General features: G+C 51.1%; 1 protein-coding gene across 1 annotated transcript; it reads left to right on the forward strand.

Moving 5' to 3' along the window:
• The first annotated feature begins 279 nt into the window (after window positions 1–279).
• On the forward strand, window positions 280–14,536 carry Tcn2 (transcobalamin 2). The gene is made up of 10 exons (XM_048343299.1): window positions 280–401; window positions 704–894; window positions 4,250–4,442; window positions 5,631–5,800; window positions 6,796–6,957; window positions 8,127–8,299; window positions 8,406–8,592; window positions 10,443–10,614; window positions 12,779–12,894; window positions 14,079–14,536. Exons 2-10 carry the CDS (start codon window positions 831–833, stop codon window positions 14,138–14,140), a joined length of 1,299 nt encoding a protein of 432 aa, XP_048199256.1. The 5' UTR covers window positions 280–401; window positions 704–830; the 3' UTR covers window positions 14,141–14,536.
• Window positions 14,537–19,424: the final 4,888 nt, after the last annotated feature.

Raw genomic sequence — 19,424 nt, forward strand, 5'->3', positions numbered from 1 at the left:
ACTTGACTGATGCACATTGAATCTGTGTGTGTGTGTGTGTGTGTGTGTGTGTGTGTGTGTGTGTGTGTGTGTGTGTAGGAGAGAAGGAGGAATCCTTTGTTTCTTCCCTGCAGGTCTTTTTAGGCATGGACTCCTTGCAGTTGCATTAACTGCCATGACTCCCTCTTGTCCTCTTGCTTGTTTTGTTTTGTGGGCAGCGGAAGCCTGGATGCCTCTGGTTGGTGGGGAGACGCCGCCTGTCTGGTGCTGGTCCAGCGGCTGCCCCGCCCTCTGGGGGAGGCAAGCCAGCCTGGAGAACAGCTGACTTTAGAGCTTTCGCTCATGTGACCCGTCGTGGCTACCCGCTCCGCTCCGCCTCGTCCCAAGGTAGGCACTTTGCAAGTCTCTTTGGGAAGCATCAGGTAGGTGTTACCCAGTCCTGCAAGACTAGGGCTGCAGCAGCTGGGGGTGTGTGTGAGGGAACCCCGGACAGAGGCAGCTGACAGGACATGGGTTTGTACATGGTCCCAGGCTCTTTAAATAGCCATGAGATCGATCGGATGGTGGTTGGCTTTAAGTGGCCCTACACAGTCCCTCCTAGCCCTTCTCCTCCTCCTGCCCGCTACCTGGAAGACAGCTGCCCTGCCTTTCCTTCCTCTGCTCTTTGGCCTGCGCTCCCCTCCATAACAATAACCTTTTCCCCTTTCTCTCGCTGACTTCGCAGTTCCCAGTGGGCGTGGAGGATTAATCAGTGACAGGAAGCAGGGACTGCTGGTGGTCAGACCGTGGGTGCCCGGTATCCTCAAGGCCAGCCTCAAGAGTCTGTCCTGCTTCCCACCTGCTGCCCAGCCATGGGGCGTCTTGGGGCCTTCCTCTTCCTGTTGGGAGCCCTGGGGGCTCTGGCTGAGGAGTGTGGTGAGTCACCAGTCTCCACGGGATGCCTTTGAACTCAGAGCTCAGAGATGAAACGTTATGTAACTGGGGAAATTGAGGCTTGCCATGAGCCGGGGTGGGGTGGGGTGCTGGGGAAACTCGGGTACCCCTGGGAGATTCCCCAGTAATTTGGGCATGGCTGGACCTTAGGGTTTGTGGTGTTTGGCAAGATGGGTGCCTGTCATTCACGCCTGCTGTCCTAGCAACTTGGGAGGCTGAGAGCTGAGAGTCTTGGTCCCAAGCCAGCCAGGCTGACAAATCTGAGAGATTCTCATCTCCAATTATCCAGCAACTAAAAAAGCCAGAAGTGACGCGGTGTCTGAAGTGATGGTGTGCTAGCCTTGAACAACAAAGCTAAGCAAGAACGTGAGGCCCTGAGTTCTAGCCCCAGTGCCAACACACACACACACACACACACACACACACACACACACACACACACACGATCCCTGTTCGTCCAGGTATCTGTTCTCTGCACCACACTAAGTAGATTAAGAATGTGTCTGATCCCTGCCCTCCTACAGTGTCTATTCCAAGGGAAGGGATGGAAGAAAGCAATCAGCAAACTTGGTTATGGTGAGCAGCAGTCAGGCTGGCGGGGGGGGGGGGGGGCGGTGAGTTTGCCAGTTCAGGTGGTGATATGTATGTATGTATGTATGTATGTATGTATGTATGTATGTATGGGGAAGGGTCTCTGAGGACCAGGAGAAAAAGAAGTCAGCGAGGAGTGGAGTGGAGAATTGAAGGCCCAGGAAAGGGAGCACTTGGAGGCCAAGCCCCTATCTCTAGTCCCAGGATCACACCCCGAGGGGCTTCTCAACCTGCCTGTGGCTCTGGCCCCTCCTACAGACAATAGGTCTCAGGGTCTCAGTGGTCTACCTTTCTCCTTTGCTCTTTCCCAGTGCTCAGGTGACCCTGGGAAGTCCTGAGAGACAGGTACAAATGTGCACAGGTCCACCAGGTGCTGGTGGCTCACACCTTGTCATCCTAGCTACCCAGGAGGCTGAGATCTGAGGATAAGAGTTCAAAGCCAGCCTAGACAGGAAAGTCTGTGAGACTCTTATCTCTAATGAACCACCAGAAAACCAGAAGTGGCACTGTGGCTCAAAGTGGCAGAGCCCTAGCCTTGAGCAAAAGAGCTCAGGACAGCCGCCCAGGCCCTGAGTTCAAGCCCCATGACCAACCAAAAATTAAAAAAGTCAGTGGTCAGAGGGATCAAGGGTCAAGGGGCTTGTTCAAGGTGCCCTACTGGATTTGGTTCTTTGATCTGCAGGCAGGATCTTCTCCCAAAGCCTCTGACCTATATTCTGCGTGGGCCTTGGGGTGAGCCCTCCGTTCTGGTCCCTTCACAAAGTCCCTGTGGGAGACCAGAAGTGCCACAGCCAAACCTTCCCATGCTGCCCACCAGGCTAGCCCCAGCTTCAGCCTTGGACAGTGGCCCCTAAACCTGAACCCTCCCCCCACCAAGAGCATCCTTCCTTCAGGGTCTAGAGAACTTAAAATGGGGTTGGGGATGCTACCTGCTGCTTCGATGTCTTTTATTTGGTCCTGATCCCTTTCCTTTTCATGAGAACATGAAGGCCTCATCTGCTTTCTCCCCAGTGAACTCAGGGCTGTCTGAGTTTCAAGCTCTGTAGGCCAGGAAGCTGGCAGGATGTGCCCCTTATGCCAATGCAAGACGGATTCCTATGATTCCAAAGGCCAGTGTCACCCAGTTGGGTGGCACAGGAGGCACCAGTGGGGGGAGGACTGCACCCAAAGGCACCTTGAATAGCCCTGGTCATTCTGCCCAGTGTCTTTCTACTAATATTAAACTGTGGTTCTCAGCCTTCCTGCACTGCCCGAGTCTTAGTTTATATGTTTGGTTTTTTTTTTCTCATGCCGGTCCTGAGGCTTGAACTCAGGGCCTTGTACTCCTTTCTTGTTGTTGTTGTTACTGATCCTAGGGCTTGAACTCAGGGCCTGAGCACTGTCCCTGAGCTTCTTTTGCTTAAGGCTAGCACCCTACCACTTGAGCCATAGCTCCACTTCTGACTTTTTGTTTGGTGCTTAATTGGAGATAACAGTTTCATAGTCTTTACTGCCTGGGCTGGCTTTGAACCATGATCCTCAGATCAGCCTCCTGAGTAGCTAGGAGTATAGGCCTGAGCCACCAGTGCCCAGCAACTGGCACTTTCTTACTTGGCTTTTTCACTCAAGGCTGGTGTTCCACCACTTGAGCCACATTTTCACTTCTGGCTTTTTGCTGGTTAATTGGAGATAAAAGTCTCACAGCTTTATCCGTCTAGGCTGCTTTCAAACCTCAGGTGTCAGCCTCCTGAATAGCTAGGATTATAGGCATGAACCACCAGCACCCGGCTTATTTTTAACTCCTCCCTTCCCCAATGACTTGCTCAGGCCTGGCCCTGCACAGCAAAGAATGATCTGGAGCTCAGCCACCAGGGAATGGTCACCTGATCACAGGGATACCTGTGAATTTGGAAACTCAGAGAGTGAGCTGTGTCCAAGGAACCCTGGTTCTGGGCACCGGAGGCAGGCCAGGGGTTGTTTTCCTTAGTCGTCCGGGTGGGGCGGCCTTTTTGGAATCCTGGGATATGACACCAGATAGGTCACTGTTAGCAACTGGAGCCAGCAACAATGAGAAGACAGTTAAATGGGAACAAAAAGTTCTTCTAGAACCATTTCTAAGGGACCTTGTTTTTTTGTTTGTTTTGTTTTTTCTCTGCCACTTGAGCCACACACCACTTCCAGCTTTTTCTGTTTCTGTGGCACTGAGGAACGGAACCCAGGGCTTCATGCATGCTAGGCAAGCACTCTACCACTAAGCCACATTCCCAGCCCCAGGATCCTGTTTTGTATGGGCATTGAGGATTGAACTCAGGGCCTCGAGCCACACCCTCAGCTTCTATTTCAATACCTACCTTTAGCTTCTATTTCAATTTTATCCAGCCTGGCCTTGAATTATGATCCTCCAGCCTCCATCTCCTGAGTACGTGGGGTTATGGGTGTGCATTCCAGCTTTTTGGGAGCCCCGCTATTATTTTTTTTCCTGTTTTTAAGACAAAGTCTGGCTAAGCAGCTTAGGCTGTTCTTGAAGTCATGATCCTCTTGCCTCTACCTCCCAAGTGCTGGGATTCTAGGCCTGAATCACCACACCCAGCCCTGACTGCTTTTGGGGTTAGACAGACTATTTCTCTTAATCTACTTTAGTTCCTAGAGAAGATACACAGGTAAGATACACACACACACACACACACACACACACACACACACACACACCAGTTGTTTCATAGTGGCCTGGCCCTCTAGTTCCACTTGTACCCTTTTCTTTCCTAAGTCATACCACAGGTGGACAGCCAGCTGGTAGACCAGCTGGGCCAGCACCTCTTGCCTTGGATGGACCAGCTCTCCCTGGAGCATCTGAACCCCAGCATCTATGTGGGCCTGCGCCTATCCAGCCTGCAGGCTGGGACTAAGGAGGACCTTTACCTGCACAGCCTCAAGATCAACTACCAGCGGTGCCTCCTGGGGTATTGCAGCCCACTCTCTTCTTCTCCTATGTCTTGCTCCATATCCTAAGAGGCGGGAGACCCGGGTCTGGTTTGGGACTATCCTACTACTCTGTAGAAAAACTTCAGGCAGTTTTGTCTTCTCTAGGCCTTCTTTTATTGGCAGAATGAAGGAGTATGTTGGAGTAGATCAGAGATGCTAATGTGGGGCCTTTGTGCTTGCTGCTGCACCTTTCCGCCTCAGCACACGAAGCAGACATTAATCCATGACGGCATACTCATACCCAGCCCAGAAGTAGCACCTGACACATTCTGAGCTCTTCTCCTGTGCATGAGGCAGATGTCACTAATCTACAACTGAACTCTCTTATACTGAGATGAGACACAATGCTGGACTTTCTGAACTCCTCTAGTCAGTGCATGAGGCAGACATCACTAATCAACGACTGCATTCTTTCATACTAAGTCCAAATAGCAGCATTCTTCTATGGTCCCTTTCCAAGGAAAGGAGTGGGGAGAGGGAGCATTGAATGAGAAGTAAATAATCAGAAGTAGCCACAAAGCGTCTTCCTGTCCTGTTTGGAGTCTCTCAAGAGAAATAGATGTAGGGAGGAAGAAGAAAGGTAAGAGCATGTGTGAGTGAAACATGGCCAGAATGTGGGCCAAGCACACAGGTGATTTGGAGTCAGGACCCTTCAGCGTTCATCCTTACATTTCATATTTCACCTTACAGCTTGCCTGGTAGCCCATGCCCATAATCTCAAGTAGTCAGCAAGCAGAGATTGGGAGGATCAGGGATCAAGCCCAACTGGGACAAAAAAGTTGAGACTTCCATCTCAACCACCAGCCTAGAATGGCGGCACACACCTTTGTGATGGCAGCTATGTGGGAGGATTAGATAGCACGATGGCGAGCCAGACTCCCTGGGAAAAACCCATGAGACTCTACCTGAAGAAAAAAAAAATCACTAAAGCAGAAACGGGTTGGGGCAAATCCAAAGTGGTAGCGTGCCTGTCAAGATCCTGAGTTTAAACCCCAATGCCACAGAAACCTTTCACCTTCTAAAATGTCTGTCATATATACTCCACAACAACACCTAATTTGGTGGTGTAACAGTGTTGAGATGTTTTTTTTTCTATTTTTGTGACATTGGTGGGAGTACCCCCAAATATTTTCCCACAGAGGTACTGCTCACTGGCTCTGTCCTAGGTCTGCCTCGGATGATGACAACGGGGACTGTGAGGTCAAGCCTTCCATGGGCCAGCTGTCCCTCTATCTGCTGGCTCTCAGGGCCAACTGCGAGTTCATCGGGGGCCACAAGGGGGACAGGCTGGTCTCCCAGCTCAAGTGGTTCCTGGAGAATGAGAAGAGGGCGATTGGTAAGGGGACGTCTCATGCTACTGTGGGGAGGAACAGTTGGGGTGAGGTGGGGAGGGGGTGTATGCCTGTAACCTCAGCTCTTCAGGAAGCGGAGGTAGCATTGCAACACTGAGGAGGAGGGAAAAAAGAAAAGAAAAATATAAGATCCCATTTGGAAAATAACTAAAGCCGAAAGTGTGACTCAAGTGGCAGAGCACCTGCCTAGCAAGCCAGGGAGAGGCCTGAGTTCAAAACCTCAGTACTACCAAACTAAACAAAACACCGGGTCTCCTCCCCTCTCCTCCTTTTCCTTTCTCCATTCTTCCATTTCACTACTGATGTAGAGGTTTGGACCTGCCCGAGACCTGCTAGCCATTCTTCTCCCTCTCTTCCTTCTTTCTTTCTTTCTTTCTTTCTTTCTTTCTTTCTTTCTTTCTTTCTTCTTTCTTTCTTTCTTTCTTTCTTTCTTTCTTTCTTTCTTTCTTTCCTGTGACTAAAGTGATAGAGCAAAAGGAAGCCAGGGACAGAAGTCACACAGGGGGCTGGGAATATGGCCTAGTGGCAAGAGCGCTTGCCTCCTACACATGAAGCTCTTGGTTCGATTCCCCAGCACCACATATACGGAAAACGGCCAGAAGGGGCACTGTGGCTCAGGTGGCAGAGTGCTAGCCTTGAGCGGGAAGAAGCCAGGGATGGTGCTCAGGCCCTGAGTCCAAGGCCCAGGACTGGCCAAAAAAAAAAAAAAGCCAGGGACAGTGCTCCGGCCCTGAGTACAAGACCCAGGACTGGCAAAAAAATTTCAGAGGTGGAGACATGGCTCAAGTGGTAGAGCACTAGCCTTGAGCAAAAGTAAAGGGATGGCACCTGGACGCTGGAGTTGAAACCCCAGGACGGGCACAAGAACCAACCAATCAGCAACAAAGACAGAACATGCTGGGAAGTACAGGAAATGCACGAGTGTCCCCAGGTGCTGGTGCTTGATCGGCACCCCTCCCATCCCTTTTCTCCTCCTCAGGGCACAACCACAGGGGTCACCCCCATAGCAGCTACTACAAGTACGGCCTCGGCATCCTGGCACTGTGTGTTCACCAGAAGCGGGTCCATGACCACGTGGTTGGCAAGCTCCTGTACGCAGTGGAACATGAGCACCATCTCCACCAGGGCCACTTCTCTGTGGGTGAGTGGACCTGAGCCCACTGAAGCCTGGTGCCCGCTTGTCTGGTCCCCAGCCCCAGTTGACGGTCCCCCCACCCCTGCACCCTATCCTTATGCTCGTTGTCCTTTGGGACCCAGCTTTATCGAATTTCTTAGCAATGAGGGGCTTGTGGGGGGATGGTCAGGTAGCTGGATCCTGACCCTACCCCCACCCCGGGCAAGTCAGGTAATCTTGGTAAAGGATGTCCTACAAGACAAGGGCTTAGCATGAGTCTGATACGAAGAATGCTCTGAGTGACTAGCTTTGATCTGAGCTGGGAATGGAGACTTGGGTTCTGGGCCCACTTCCACGTTGTGTGTCTGTCTTTTGCATTTCTTACTAAAATTTAAGGTCTGTCTAGGCCTTGAGTGAGAGAGTATGCCCCTTGCATGGGCTAAGGGGAGAAGGTGGAGAAGGGTTTGTAGATATCCAGAAAGAGGAAAACAATGGGGGCTCCGACAGCAGATTAAAAAACAAAATTACAGTGGACACATTAAAATCATCTAGAGGTCTGGGAATGTGGCTTAGCGGTAGAGTGCTTGCCTAGCAAACATGAAGCCCTGGGTTCAATTCCTCAGCACCACACACACAGAAAAAGCCAGAAGTGGCTCTGTAGCTCAAGTGGTAGAGAGCTAGCCTTGAACGAAAGAAGCTCAAGGACAGTACCCAGGCCCCAAGTTTAAGCCAAAAAAAAAAAAATCATCTAGAGGAGCCGGGTACCAGTGACTCACACCTGTAATCCCAGCTGCTCAGGAGGCTGAGATCTCAGGATCACGTTTGGAAGCCAGCCCGGGACAGGAAAAGTCTGTGAAGACCCTGATCTCCAAGTAAACACACTATAAGGCTGGAAGTAGAGATGTGGCTGACATGGCAGAGTACCAGGCTTGAGCAAAGAAGCCCTGAGACAGCATCCAGGCCCTGAGTTTAAGTCCCAGGAATGGCATGTGTGCGTGGGCACACTTGCTTTCTTGGGTTCAGTTTCCAGACCACATGAATCCTGGGCAAGGCATGTGGGTGAGGTGTCCTGAGCTGATGTGATTGTGTAGCTGTCCCCTTCCTCCAGCCCTTCCCTAAGGACCTGACCCCTAATGCCCTGCCCAGCCTGGCTCCACGTGCCCATCCAGCTCACCCTTCTCTTGTCCCCCACTCAGACACAATGGCCATGGCTGGCTTGGCCTTCACTTGTTTGCAGCGGTCTGGCTTCAACCCGGATCTGAGACCACGGATCACAGTGGGCGTGGCCACAGCTCGAGAAAAGATCCTGCTGGCCCAGACCACTGAGGGCTACTTTGGGAATATCTACAGCACCCCCTTGGCACTGCAGGTGGGAAGCAGACACTGGGGCCGAGTTGGGGGTGTGTGTGCTGGGGATTGGTCAGCAGCTGGAAGCCCTGGCTCCTCCTACTGACTGGCCCTTCTCCACCCTGTAGTTACTCATGACCTCGCCCATGCCTGGGGTGGAGCTGGGTGCTGCTTGCCTCAAGGCCAGGACCGCTCTACTGGCCAGCCTGCAGGAGGAGACCTTCCAGAATGTTCTCATGATTTCCCAGCTGCTTCCTGTCCTGAATAGCAAGACCTACATAGATCTCATCTTCCCAGACTGCCAGGCATCAAGAGGTAGCAGAGCATTTTGCGAGGATCTTCGGAGCCCTTCCTGCTTGAACTTGCACTTTTTCCTTGCCAGTCCTGGGGCTTGAACTCAGGGCCTGGGCACTGTCCTTGAGCTTCTTTTGCTCAAGGCTACCACTTGAGCCATAATACCACTTCTGGCTTTTTCTGTGTATGTGATACTGGGGAATCGAACCCAAGGCTTCATGCATGCTGGGCAAGCACTGTACCACATTCCCAGTCCTTTTAGCTTTTTTGTTGGTTCATTAGAGATAAGTTCATCCAGGCTAGCTTCAAACAAAGATCCTCAGATCTCAGCTTCCTGAATAGCTAGGATTACAGATGTGAGCCACCAGCACCCAGCTTCAGTGCAGAAATGTTTGAGTGAATGAATGGATGGGTTGAAGAATAGGGAGAGATATGTTTTGGCTGACTGATTCATGATGAGCCTCCTGGATGGTGGCCATGAAACAGGGTGTCGCCTGGAAATCAATGAAGAGGGAAGTGGGATTTGTAGTAGAGAATGGAGAGGGAAGGACAGAGAAAAGGACAAAGAACAAAGGCACAACACTGAGAGGTAAAGAATTTGAGATAGCTGGGTGCCTGTGACTAACTCCTACAAGCCCAGCTACTTGGAAGGCTGACACCAAGAGTATTGAAATATGAGGCCTACTGGGGAGAAAAGTTCATGAGGCCTCTTCTCAATGGAGAACTGGACAAGGTGGTATGTGTCTGCTCTCCATACCTGGGAAACCTCGTAGAGGTGGATAGCTGCAGGAAGTAAGATCTTACCTTCAGCCAGGCCCTAGTGGCTCACATCTGTAATCCTAGCTACTCCCGTGGGGGTGGGGGGGGTAAGAGATCTGAGGATCCTGGTTCGAAGCCTGCCTGGGGAGGAAAGTCTATGAGACTCTTATCTCCAATTAAATACGGAGAAGCTGGAAATGGAGCTTTGGCTCTATAAAAGCTCAGGGATAGTGCCCAAGGTCTGAGTTCAAACCCCAGCATTGCCACCACCCCCACCCCCCACCCCCGCAAAAAAAAAAAAAAAGAACAGGCATAGTGGTACATACGTATAATCCTAGCAGTGGGGAGGCTGAAGCAGGAGGATCATGAGGTTGAGAACAGCCTGGGGTACATGGCAAGTTTGAAGCCCATCCGGACTGGTAGTGAGACCCTATCTCAAAAGTAAACAAATCAAAAGTAAACAGACTAAGATCATTTTCTTAAAAAAAAAGTAAACAAATCCATTATTTATGTCAGACACTGGTGCCTCATGCCTGTCATCCTAGAGACTCAGGAAGCTGGGATCTGAGGATTCTGGTTTAAAGCCAGTCAGCATAGACAAATCTGAGAGACCCTTATGTCCAATTAACTAACAACAACAAAAAAAGCCAGAAGTGCAGGTGTGGCTCAAGTAGTAGAGAGCCCACTTCAAGCAAAAACAAGCCAAGCAAGACTTGAAGCTCCTGAGTTCAAGTCCTACCACTGGCTCACGCCTGTGTAACACACATCTCCAACAACAAAAAGAATTGTGGGGCAGGAGAGGGTGGGGGAAATTGTCTAACAAAAGGTGGAGACTAGGAAGCCGGAAGAAAAAGGAAGTGAGACCCTCAGAGATAAGGGAGCACAAGCCATGAGTGTTCTAGAAGGAGCCCCCAGGGTGCAGTGGGGCAGGTAGGTGGAGGCGAGTGTTCTAGGAGCAAAGAAGCCAGCGAGGGCCTTTGGGCCCTGGGAGGCTGTGGAGGTCGAGGGTCAGGGAGATGGGGGCGGTGATCCCGCGATCATGGCTGAGGCCCCTGTGAAGGGCATTGGTCTTTGTGGGACTCACATCTAAGCTCCCTCTTTCCCTGGCACAGCCATGTTGATGCCAGCTACTGAGGGCCCATCACTGATCCATGACCCTGCGACGATCAGCGTCACCCTGAAGGTCTCCAGCGTTGTGCCGCCATACCAACAGGCCGTCTCTGTCCTCGCTGGGTCCTCCTTGGAGGATGTCCTGAAGAAAGCCCAAGAACTCGGAGGGTTCACGTGAGTCAGTTCACCTCCCATCCCACACCCCGCCTAATGCCTCCATGCCCGAAATGAGATTGGGGAAGGGACAGAGGACAGAGGAGAGGGCTCCCTTGGGAGAAGCACCGGTCCAACGTCTGTGCCCATCTTCTGTACTCCTTTCTAGTCCCTACTGTTATGGAGCAGCCTTGTGATGAGGGTTCAGGGCTGGGTGTGGTGATGCACATCTGTAATACCAACCATTTTGGGAGGCAGAGGTAGAAGCATCTCAAGTTTGAGATCAGCCTGGGCAAAGTTAATGTGATCCTATCTCAAAAACAAAATAAAGCCCAGCACTAGTGGCTTATGCCTAGGATCTTAGTTTGAAGCCAGCCCACGCAGGAAAGTCCTGGAGACACCATCTCCAATTAACCAGCAATAAAAAAGAAAAGAAAAGAAATGGATTAGAGGTGTGGCTCAAGTAGAATAGTACCAGCCAAGCAAACTTGAAGCCCTGAGTTCAAACCTCAGTATTGCCAAATAAATGAATACAAGTTACTTCCTTTTAAATTATTTATTTATTGCCAGTCTTGGGGTGAACTCAGGGCCTGGGTGCTGATGCTGAGCTTCTTTAGATCAAAATGAGAGCTCTACCACTTGAGCCTATCAGAATACTTCAGCTGAAATCCCCCTACATTAAAGAATTCAGTGGAAGGCAGAAATTAGCACAGAAGTGTGTGTGTGTGTGTGTGTGTGTGTGTGTGTGTGTGTGTGTTGGTAATGGGGTTTGAACTCAGGACATGGGCAGCCACAGCTCCACTTATGGCTTCTTGGTAGTCAACTGGACTCTCAGCTGGGCACTGGTGGCTCCCTCCTGTAATTCTAGTTACTCAGGAGGCTGAGATCTGAGCATTGAGGTTCAAAGCCAGCCTGGGCAGTAAAGTCCCAGAGAAACTCTATCTTCAGTTAACCACCCGAAAACCGGAAATGGAACTGTGGCTCAAAGTGGTAGAGCACCTGCCCTGAGCACAAAGAGGCTCAGGGCGAGTCTCACAAACTTTCCTACCTGGGCTGGCTTAGAACCACAAATCTCAGATCTCAGCCTCCTAAGTAGCTAGGATTATAGGCATCAGCCACCAGCACCTGACCTCTTTTAAATTAAAAAAAAATTATCCTTAAATAATGTACCAAGGGGTTTTAATTTAACACACCAGTTTATAAAGACCATGAATCTTGACCAGTGTCACTCTTTTCATAGTTTTCCCCATCTCTCCCAACCACTTCTTTCTTAAGTCCATTTTTATTCATTCTCTGGGAAGCTATAAATCCTAAATAGCTTCACAAATTAAACTGAAGGGCAAATATAAAAATTACTAAAATGTTAGGCATGTAGGTGCATACTTGTAATCCTAGTACTCTGGTGCCTGATGCAGGAAGATGGCCAATTCAAGACTACACTGGGGGGGGGAGGGGCAGGGGAGCTGGGACTGTGGCTTAGTAGTAGAGTGCTTGCCTAGCTTGCGTGAAGCCTGTGTTAGATTCCTCAGTATCACATAAACAGAAAAAGCCAGAGGTGGCGCTGTGGCTCAAGTGGTAAAGTGCTAGCTTTGAGAAAAAGAAGCTCAGGGATAGTGTCCAGGCCCTGAGTTCAAGCCCCAGGACTGGCAAAAAATTAAAATTACAAAAAGACCACACTGGGATACATAGTTCATTTACAAAGCAATAATATATATATATAACCTACATATATATATATACATACATACATACATATATATATATATATATATATATATATATATCCTACGCAGCAAAGTCCATGAGATTCTTAGCTCCAATTAACCACTAGAAAACTGGAAGTGGAGTGGTGGCTGAAAGTGGCAGAGCACTAGCCTTGAGCACAAAGAGGCCTTGAGCAAAAAAGCTCAGGAACAGTGCCCAGGCAGTGAGTTCAAGCCCCACAACCGACCAAAACAACAACAAAGAAAAGCCAGTAACGTTGAAATAAGGACTCTGCAGAAGTGCAGGCCTATAGTGCTGCCCTACCGCCCCCCCCCCCCCATGCACTTTTAGTCACCACTGTGCTTGGGTCAGCACAGGCTGCCCCGGTCCTAGGTACTGACCCTGCCGATGTAGGTGAGCTCTCAGTCTCCCCGTGGGAGGTGACAGGTGCCTCCTCTTTCTCCACCCTTCCCTTTCCTAGGTACGGAACCAAAGCCTCCTTGTCAGGTCCCTACCTGATCTCAGTGATGGGGAAAGAAGCTGGGGATCAAGAGTATTGGCAGCTTCTCCGAGCTCCTGACACTCCCCTGCTGCAAGGTGGGTCTGCTAGCCTGTCACCCCTAGATGTGTCCCCTGCATAGAGTCTGTTACCCCCATGAGACTTCCCTGATGCCACCTTTTCCCTGAGTCTCCCTGGGTGGAGGCTGCAAATCGCCGATGCTCAGTGGTTAACTCTAATTCTGTAGAATTTTGATGGAAGTTATTGTGGGATCTTTGAGTAAACTAGAAAGAGTTTAAAAAAGAAGAAAACTAAAATAAGCCATAAGCTGGGCACTGGTGGCTCAAGCCTGTGACCCTAGATACTCAGGAGGCTGAGATCTGAGGATCCCAGTTCAAAGTCAGCCTGGGCAGAAAAGTCCTAGTGAGACTCTTACCTCCAATAACCACTCAAATACCAGAAGTGGAGCTGTGGCTCAAAGTGGCAGAGCATGAATCTTGAGCAAAAGAAATTCAGGGACAGCAAATTCAAACCCCAGAACCCACATAAGAAATAAATAGATAAGCAAACAAATAAATAAAATAAAAGCACCTGTAATTCACTACTTAAAAGTAATTCCTTAAAAAGAAGTTGGGTGTATTTGCTTCTAGTGACACCCCCAAAATTTGGTTTTCCATTTAAAGCAATGAAACATCAGAACTGGGTGCTGCAGGTTCATGCCTGTCATCCCAGCCTTATGGGAGGCTGGAAATGGGTGGACCATGGGTCCACTGTATCCTGGACATGAGACACCACCTCGGTGGATAGCTGGCTGCAGTGATGTGTGCTCGACATCCCAGCCATGATGCAAAGCTTAAACAAGGTGGATTGCCGTCCAGGTGTGTGCCCAGGCAGGAAGAGAGACCCCATTCCAAAAAGTAAGCCGTGTAGCCATGCACGGGTGGCTCACATCTCTAGTTCTAGCTGTTCCAGAGGCTGAGATCTGAGAATCTCAGTGCAAAGCCAGCCTGAGCAGGGAAAGTCCATGAGACATTTTATCTTCCATGAACCTGCAAAAAGCTGGAACTGGCTCAAGCAGTATAGAGTATCAGCCTTGATTGAAAAAGCCAAGCAAGAAGCCATGAATTCAAGCCCTAGGACTGGTACAAAACAAAACAAAACACAACAGTCTAAGTAGATCATATAGACCTTTGTTTTAGGGGGAGCAGAGGAGGTCCTGATACTGAGAGCCAGGTGGGACACTACCCCCGGTGAACCCCCTTGCTCTTACCTCTTCCCACAGGCATTGCTGACTACAGACCCCAGGATGGAGAAACTATTGAGCTGAGGCTGGTCAGCTGGTAGTCTCTGAGCTGCCTCACCCAGAGCCTGCTGGTGGGACCCCAGGCTCCGGCTTTGCTCCTGGAACAGGCCCTTCTGCCACCTTCTGCCACCTTCTGCACACCCAGCCCCTCAGCCACCACTCCTGCAAAGATCCAAAGAAGTCACACCGCTCACTGCAGAGCAGAGAGCCGGGCGCCTCCCCTGGGATGTCTGCGGGCCCAGATCAGGGGTGTCCTGGCCCTCAGCCTCCCACCCAGGCCCGGCAGGGAGGCCTCTGCCACCCAGGGACTGTGGCCCTCACCCCAGCAATCCACTCCGTTGTCAGGTGACAGCCACAGAGCTGGGCCTGGTGCCTCACAAGGTCTCCTCAATGCTCATCTCCCATCTGTGACTTGATTAAAGTCTTGGTTGTCTGAAGCAGGGCTGCAGTATGTTGGTGCCGGATGCTGGGCTGAACAGGGTGGGGCGGGGAGGGGAGGAGGGTAGGAGAGCGAGGCAGAGCAGCGTTAGCCTGGGTGTGGGAGCACCACTGGCGGTGGACTCCGTCCCGTACAGTTCTAGGGGCTTGTTAATGTGTTTGCCGTTAATCTCTGCTTGTGTGTGTTTGTTGTGTGCCACATGAGGGCTTTACACTTGATCTAAGCCAAAAACCTAAGAAGTGACAGTGCTGGGATTTGAACTCACAGCCTTATACCTGCTAGCCAGGTGCTTTATCATTTGAGTTATACCCCCAGTCCTGTTTTGTTGTTTTTTTCAGATAAGGTTTTGTGGTTTTTGTTTTTTGTGTTTGGACTGGGGCTCAGACCTTGGACTCCCTACCTCTTTATTCCCAAGTAGTTTAGGCCACAGGTGTGGGCCACCATACTTGGCTTTTTTTTTGTTGTTTTTTTTGCTAGTCCTGTGCTTGGACTCAGGTCCTGGGCACTGTCCCTGAGCTTCTTTTGCTCAAGACTAGCACTCTACCACTTGCCTGGCTCATTTGTTGATATGAGGTCTTCACTAACTTTTTGCCCTGCTGGCCTTGAATTGTGAACCTCCGGAGTCGCAGGGATTACAGGCATGAGCAACCATGTCTGCTTTGCAGATAAGGACATGGGTGGTCAAAAAGGGAGTGATTCACCCAAGGTCACAGTAATGTTATAGGAGGAATGGCCAGTTAAGTGGGCAAGGCTTAGGACATGGCCTGAGTTGGGCCTGACAGTACATGCCTATAATCCAAGCTCCTCTGTAGCCTGAGGCTAGGCCAGTCTGTCTGTGCTATGCCAGTCTGGACAGAGAAATTCATGACACTATTTCCAAGTGGTAAGTACCTGTCTAGCAAACACAAGGGCCTGAGTTCAAACTCCAGCACTGCCAAAACCACAACAACAAAAATGAAGAGATCTGTCCAGGTTCGTGCAGTGACAAGAAGAGGCCCTTCCACCATCTGGGCAGTCCAGTTCATAGAAATGGATTTTTCTTCAATTCCCAGCATCCCTCAGTGCCCCCTCCCCAGCCCCAGCCTTCACCTCACTTGCCTCCCATAGCAAGAGCTTGGCCCTCAAGGGCCAGATGGGAGAGGAGGGCTGAGCCAGTGTAGACTGATCTGGGCTTTCAAGTGGAATCCAAGGAATGTGAAGGAGCCCGCTGCTGCTGTAAGTGAAGCACCCTATCCCCATGGAAACAACTCTCTGTGAAGCATCCCTCCTCTCTGTGGGGACAGCCTGTGGGGACAGCTCTGATGTTGTGATTGAGGCAGGTCCATAGCTGCGGCTCCAGAGCCCCAGATGCTGTGGGAACCTCACTCCAGCTGCGCAGCCCTGGGCAAAAGGCTTCCTTCTCCTGTGCCCAAGCCCTCTTCCATTCCCACCTGCCCTCAGAGATAACTGAGGACATGGCAAAGGGTGGTGATATCTTTCTGTGCCTAGGCACTGCTGGGCGTCTTGGCTGGCCCTCGGCCTCCTTCTCCGGCCCAGGAAGGTCCACCCAGGCCACACTTGGTTGATCTGCTTTCCTGGTAGCATCCCCGCACCAGGCAGGCCAGGCGGAGGCCACTTGGTGCTGGTGTTGGAGGTGGTGTAGATAGGTTTCTACTTCCCAGAAACTCCTGCCAGCCCAGCTTTGAAAACCTTGAGTTGCTTTTTCATTTTGAGAAGTTATTCTTAATATTTTGTGTTCTATGGAAGGGAATTTACAAAAACTGGAAAGCTGAAAAAAATTTTAAAAAAGAATAGAGCTTACAATGAGCTTCAGATTCTTCTTCAAGAAGTAGGCGGAGGGCTGGGAATATGGCCTAGTGGTAAAGTGCTCGCTTCGTATACATGAAGCCCTGGGTTTGATTCCTCAGCACCACATATATAGGAAAAGCCAGAAGTGGCGCTGTGGCTTAAGTGACAGAGTGCTAGCCTTGAGCAAAAAGAAGCCAGGGACAGTGCTCAGGCCCTGAGTTGAAGTCCCAGGACTGAAAACAAAACAAAACAAAACAAAAAAGAAGAAGGCCAGTGTCCTGAACTATGGTTCACACTTGTAACCCTAGCTACTCAGGAGCTGAGGGTCATGGTTTGAAGCTAGCCCTGATACCCACCAAAAAGCCAGATGTGGAGCAGTGGCTCAAGTGGTAGACTGACAATCGAGCAAAAAAGCTCAAAGACTGATAGGGCTGACCTGAAAACTGGAGTAACTAAATATAAGTTTTAGTGTTAAAATTATAACAGCTTCTAAACTCTGGTGATGACTCCATGATAGAGGGCTGCACCCCCACCCGTGAGACTAGTTTCTTGTAGTTTGACATTTAAAAATGTAGGGAGCACTTGTTCACCTCTGTACCTGGGTAGCAACCATGGTAACGGACAGTAAAAATGATCATAGTCATATACTATAGAAATAACCATAATAGTAGTAGAAATGCCATGGTAACTGTCAGGGTGGCTTACTTATGATTAAGTATTGGATTGTTTTAGCGTGCTCAAGCTTGCTTAGTGGTAATGGGAAAACATGGTCGCAATTGTTAAAATAAAGTTGGCACTAGGTCAGCCTGACCACATATTCTGCTTCTGTAAACGGCTTGCTTAACCCATTTGTGACTTGCTCTACCCCCTGCACTAATCCCCTGCATCAGTGCTACGTAACCACCTGTTGTCAATTCCTGATATCGAGGCCATTTCCCGATATCAAAGCCAAAATAGGTAACTGAAAGGGTAGATAGCCAATAGAAATAGGACAAGACTTGCTTGCTAAATGCCACCCAATCAAGTATCTGCCAAGTTGGAAATACCCTGCCCCTGTTGTAATAACAATAAAAACCCTGCCTATCTGAGGGTCGGGGCTCTCAATCCAGATCTGCTGTGTTGGTGACGGTTGGGAGTCCAGGCTTGAGCTTGCAATAAAGACTCTCATGCATTTTGCATCGGTATCGGCTCCTTGGTGGTCTTTGGGGACTGGAAACCTGGCATAACAAGACAGTGCCTGGGCCCTGAGTTCAAGCCCCAGTACTGGGCACAAAAAAACCCTTCGGGGCTGGGGATATGGCCTAGTGGCAAGAGTGCTTGCCTCATATACATAGGCCCTGGGTTCAATTCCCCAGCACCACATATACAGAAAATGGCCAGAAGTGGCGCTGTGGCTCAAGTGGCAGAGTCCTAGCTTTGAGCAAAAAGAAGCCCTGAGTCCAAGTCCCAGGACTAGCCAAAACAAAAACAAACAAACAAACAAAAAACCCATCTATACATACATAAATAAAAGAAGAAAAAGAAAGAAAAGAAATGCCCCTTTTCTAGCTCTTTAGCTGGCTCAGGCTATTTCCCTCACACACCCCCTCCTAGAGAACCTCATCTAAATATCCCCATAAATTTGGTCCTCAGCCTGAAAAATCCCTTCTGTCTGGGCTCTGCTCCCCACTCCACCCCCTGGCAATTTGGGGGCTATTCAGAAGTGGCTCTTAGTCTTAGCCTCTTAGTCACCAGATGAAAACTGGACGATGGAGATTTCTAGTGTCCCTGACAAGCAGAGGTCTAGTTCTTTGCCGAGCTTTGGAAAGCTATTTCGTTTTTGTTTTTGTTTCTCCCAGGTGTCCAATGAGAAGGGGATTGGAGTGAGCGGCAGCCATTCTGTGGTGTGACCACCAGAGGGCGCGCCTCGCCCAACTAAACGACTGGCAGAGGCTGTCATCAGGACTTCCTAGATAGGCAGGGGAAAGAGGACAGATTTCCTAGGGGCGGGAGGCTCAGAGCCAGCACTGGGCTCCAACTAAGCCTTGCTCGTTTCTCATCTGCACCCTAGCCTGGAATTTCTGTTGGTTCGGACAGCATCGGCTGCTTGGATGGGAAAACTAAGATCCAGACAGGGAAACATCTTAGTGGCAGCTGCCCTGCCTTCTGTTCCAGGCCTCTGTCCTGGGAAGGCTGGAGACAAGGAGGCCACTATGAGTCAGCTCTGAGTGCCCTGGGGGCGGGACACCGACTGATGGCCAGGGATGGGTGCCGGCCTGGCCGGTGGTCCCCTGCTTCCACAGCCGTGGTCGGCCTTGGTGACTCAGCTTCCAGCTCTGCTCTGCAGGAGGAGGTGGAAAAACACTGGATCTCGAAGGGCTTTGGGGTGTCCCGCTGTGGCCCAGCTCTTCTGGATCTCAAGGTCCCACGAGATGACGGTAGCCAGGACCCTCTTCAAGGCTCTCTTTCTGGAACGCAGTCTGCGGCCTGCCCCCGCACGGCGTGGGTATCGGTGCGGGTGGGGTGGGGTGCGCCTGGGAGCTGGGTAGGCGCTCCCCGTCGGAGAGAACAAAACAGGCGGACCCCACCCGCAGAAGCGGTGACACATCGGGATGGAGGAGGAGGAGGAGGAAGGAGGAGCTGATGGGAGCCGGGCGGGAGAAAGGAGGAGGAGAGGCTGGGGCCCTGCAGGCGGCAAAAGACGTCCCAAAGCGCCCGGGGGCGTGGCCAGCGAGGACCGTGGCCTTCCATAGGCGGGGCCTGCCCGGGCTCGGCCTGGGGCTCCGCCCGACTTTCCGGGTGGGGCGAGGGCGGAGGGCGGGGCTTGGAGGGGCGGGGCCTGATCGCGGGGCCACGCCCGCCGCGGACAAATGCGGAGGGAGCGTGAGCCTCGGGCTAGAGCAGCGGGGATTGGAAGCCGGAGCTGGAGCTGGGGCCGTCGCGGAATCGGAGTCCGAGTCCGAGCCGGAGCCCGAGCCGGAGCGCAGGCCCTGCGAGAGCCAAGCCGAGCCTGCCGCCGCTCCAGGCCGGAACGCAGGTCGGTGTGTCGGCCGCATCTCCCCGGCGCCTTCGGAGGCAGCGATCAGAGACCTCCCCCCCCCCCCCCGTCCCGCGTCCTC

The sequence above is a fragment of the Perognathus longimembris genome, chromosome 3 (genome assembly GCF_023159225.1).
Source record: "Perognathus longimembris pacificus isolate PPM17 chromosome 3, ASM2315922v1, whole genome shotgun sequence".
Lineage (NCBI taxonomy): Eukaryota > Metazoa > Chordata > Mammalia > Rodentia > Heteromyidae > Perognathus > Perognathus longimembris.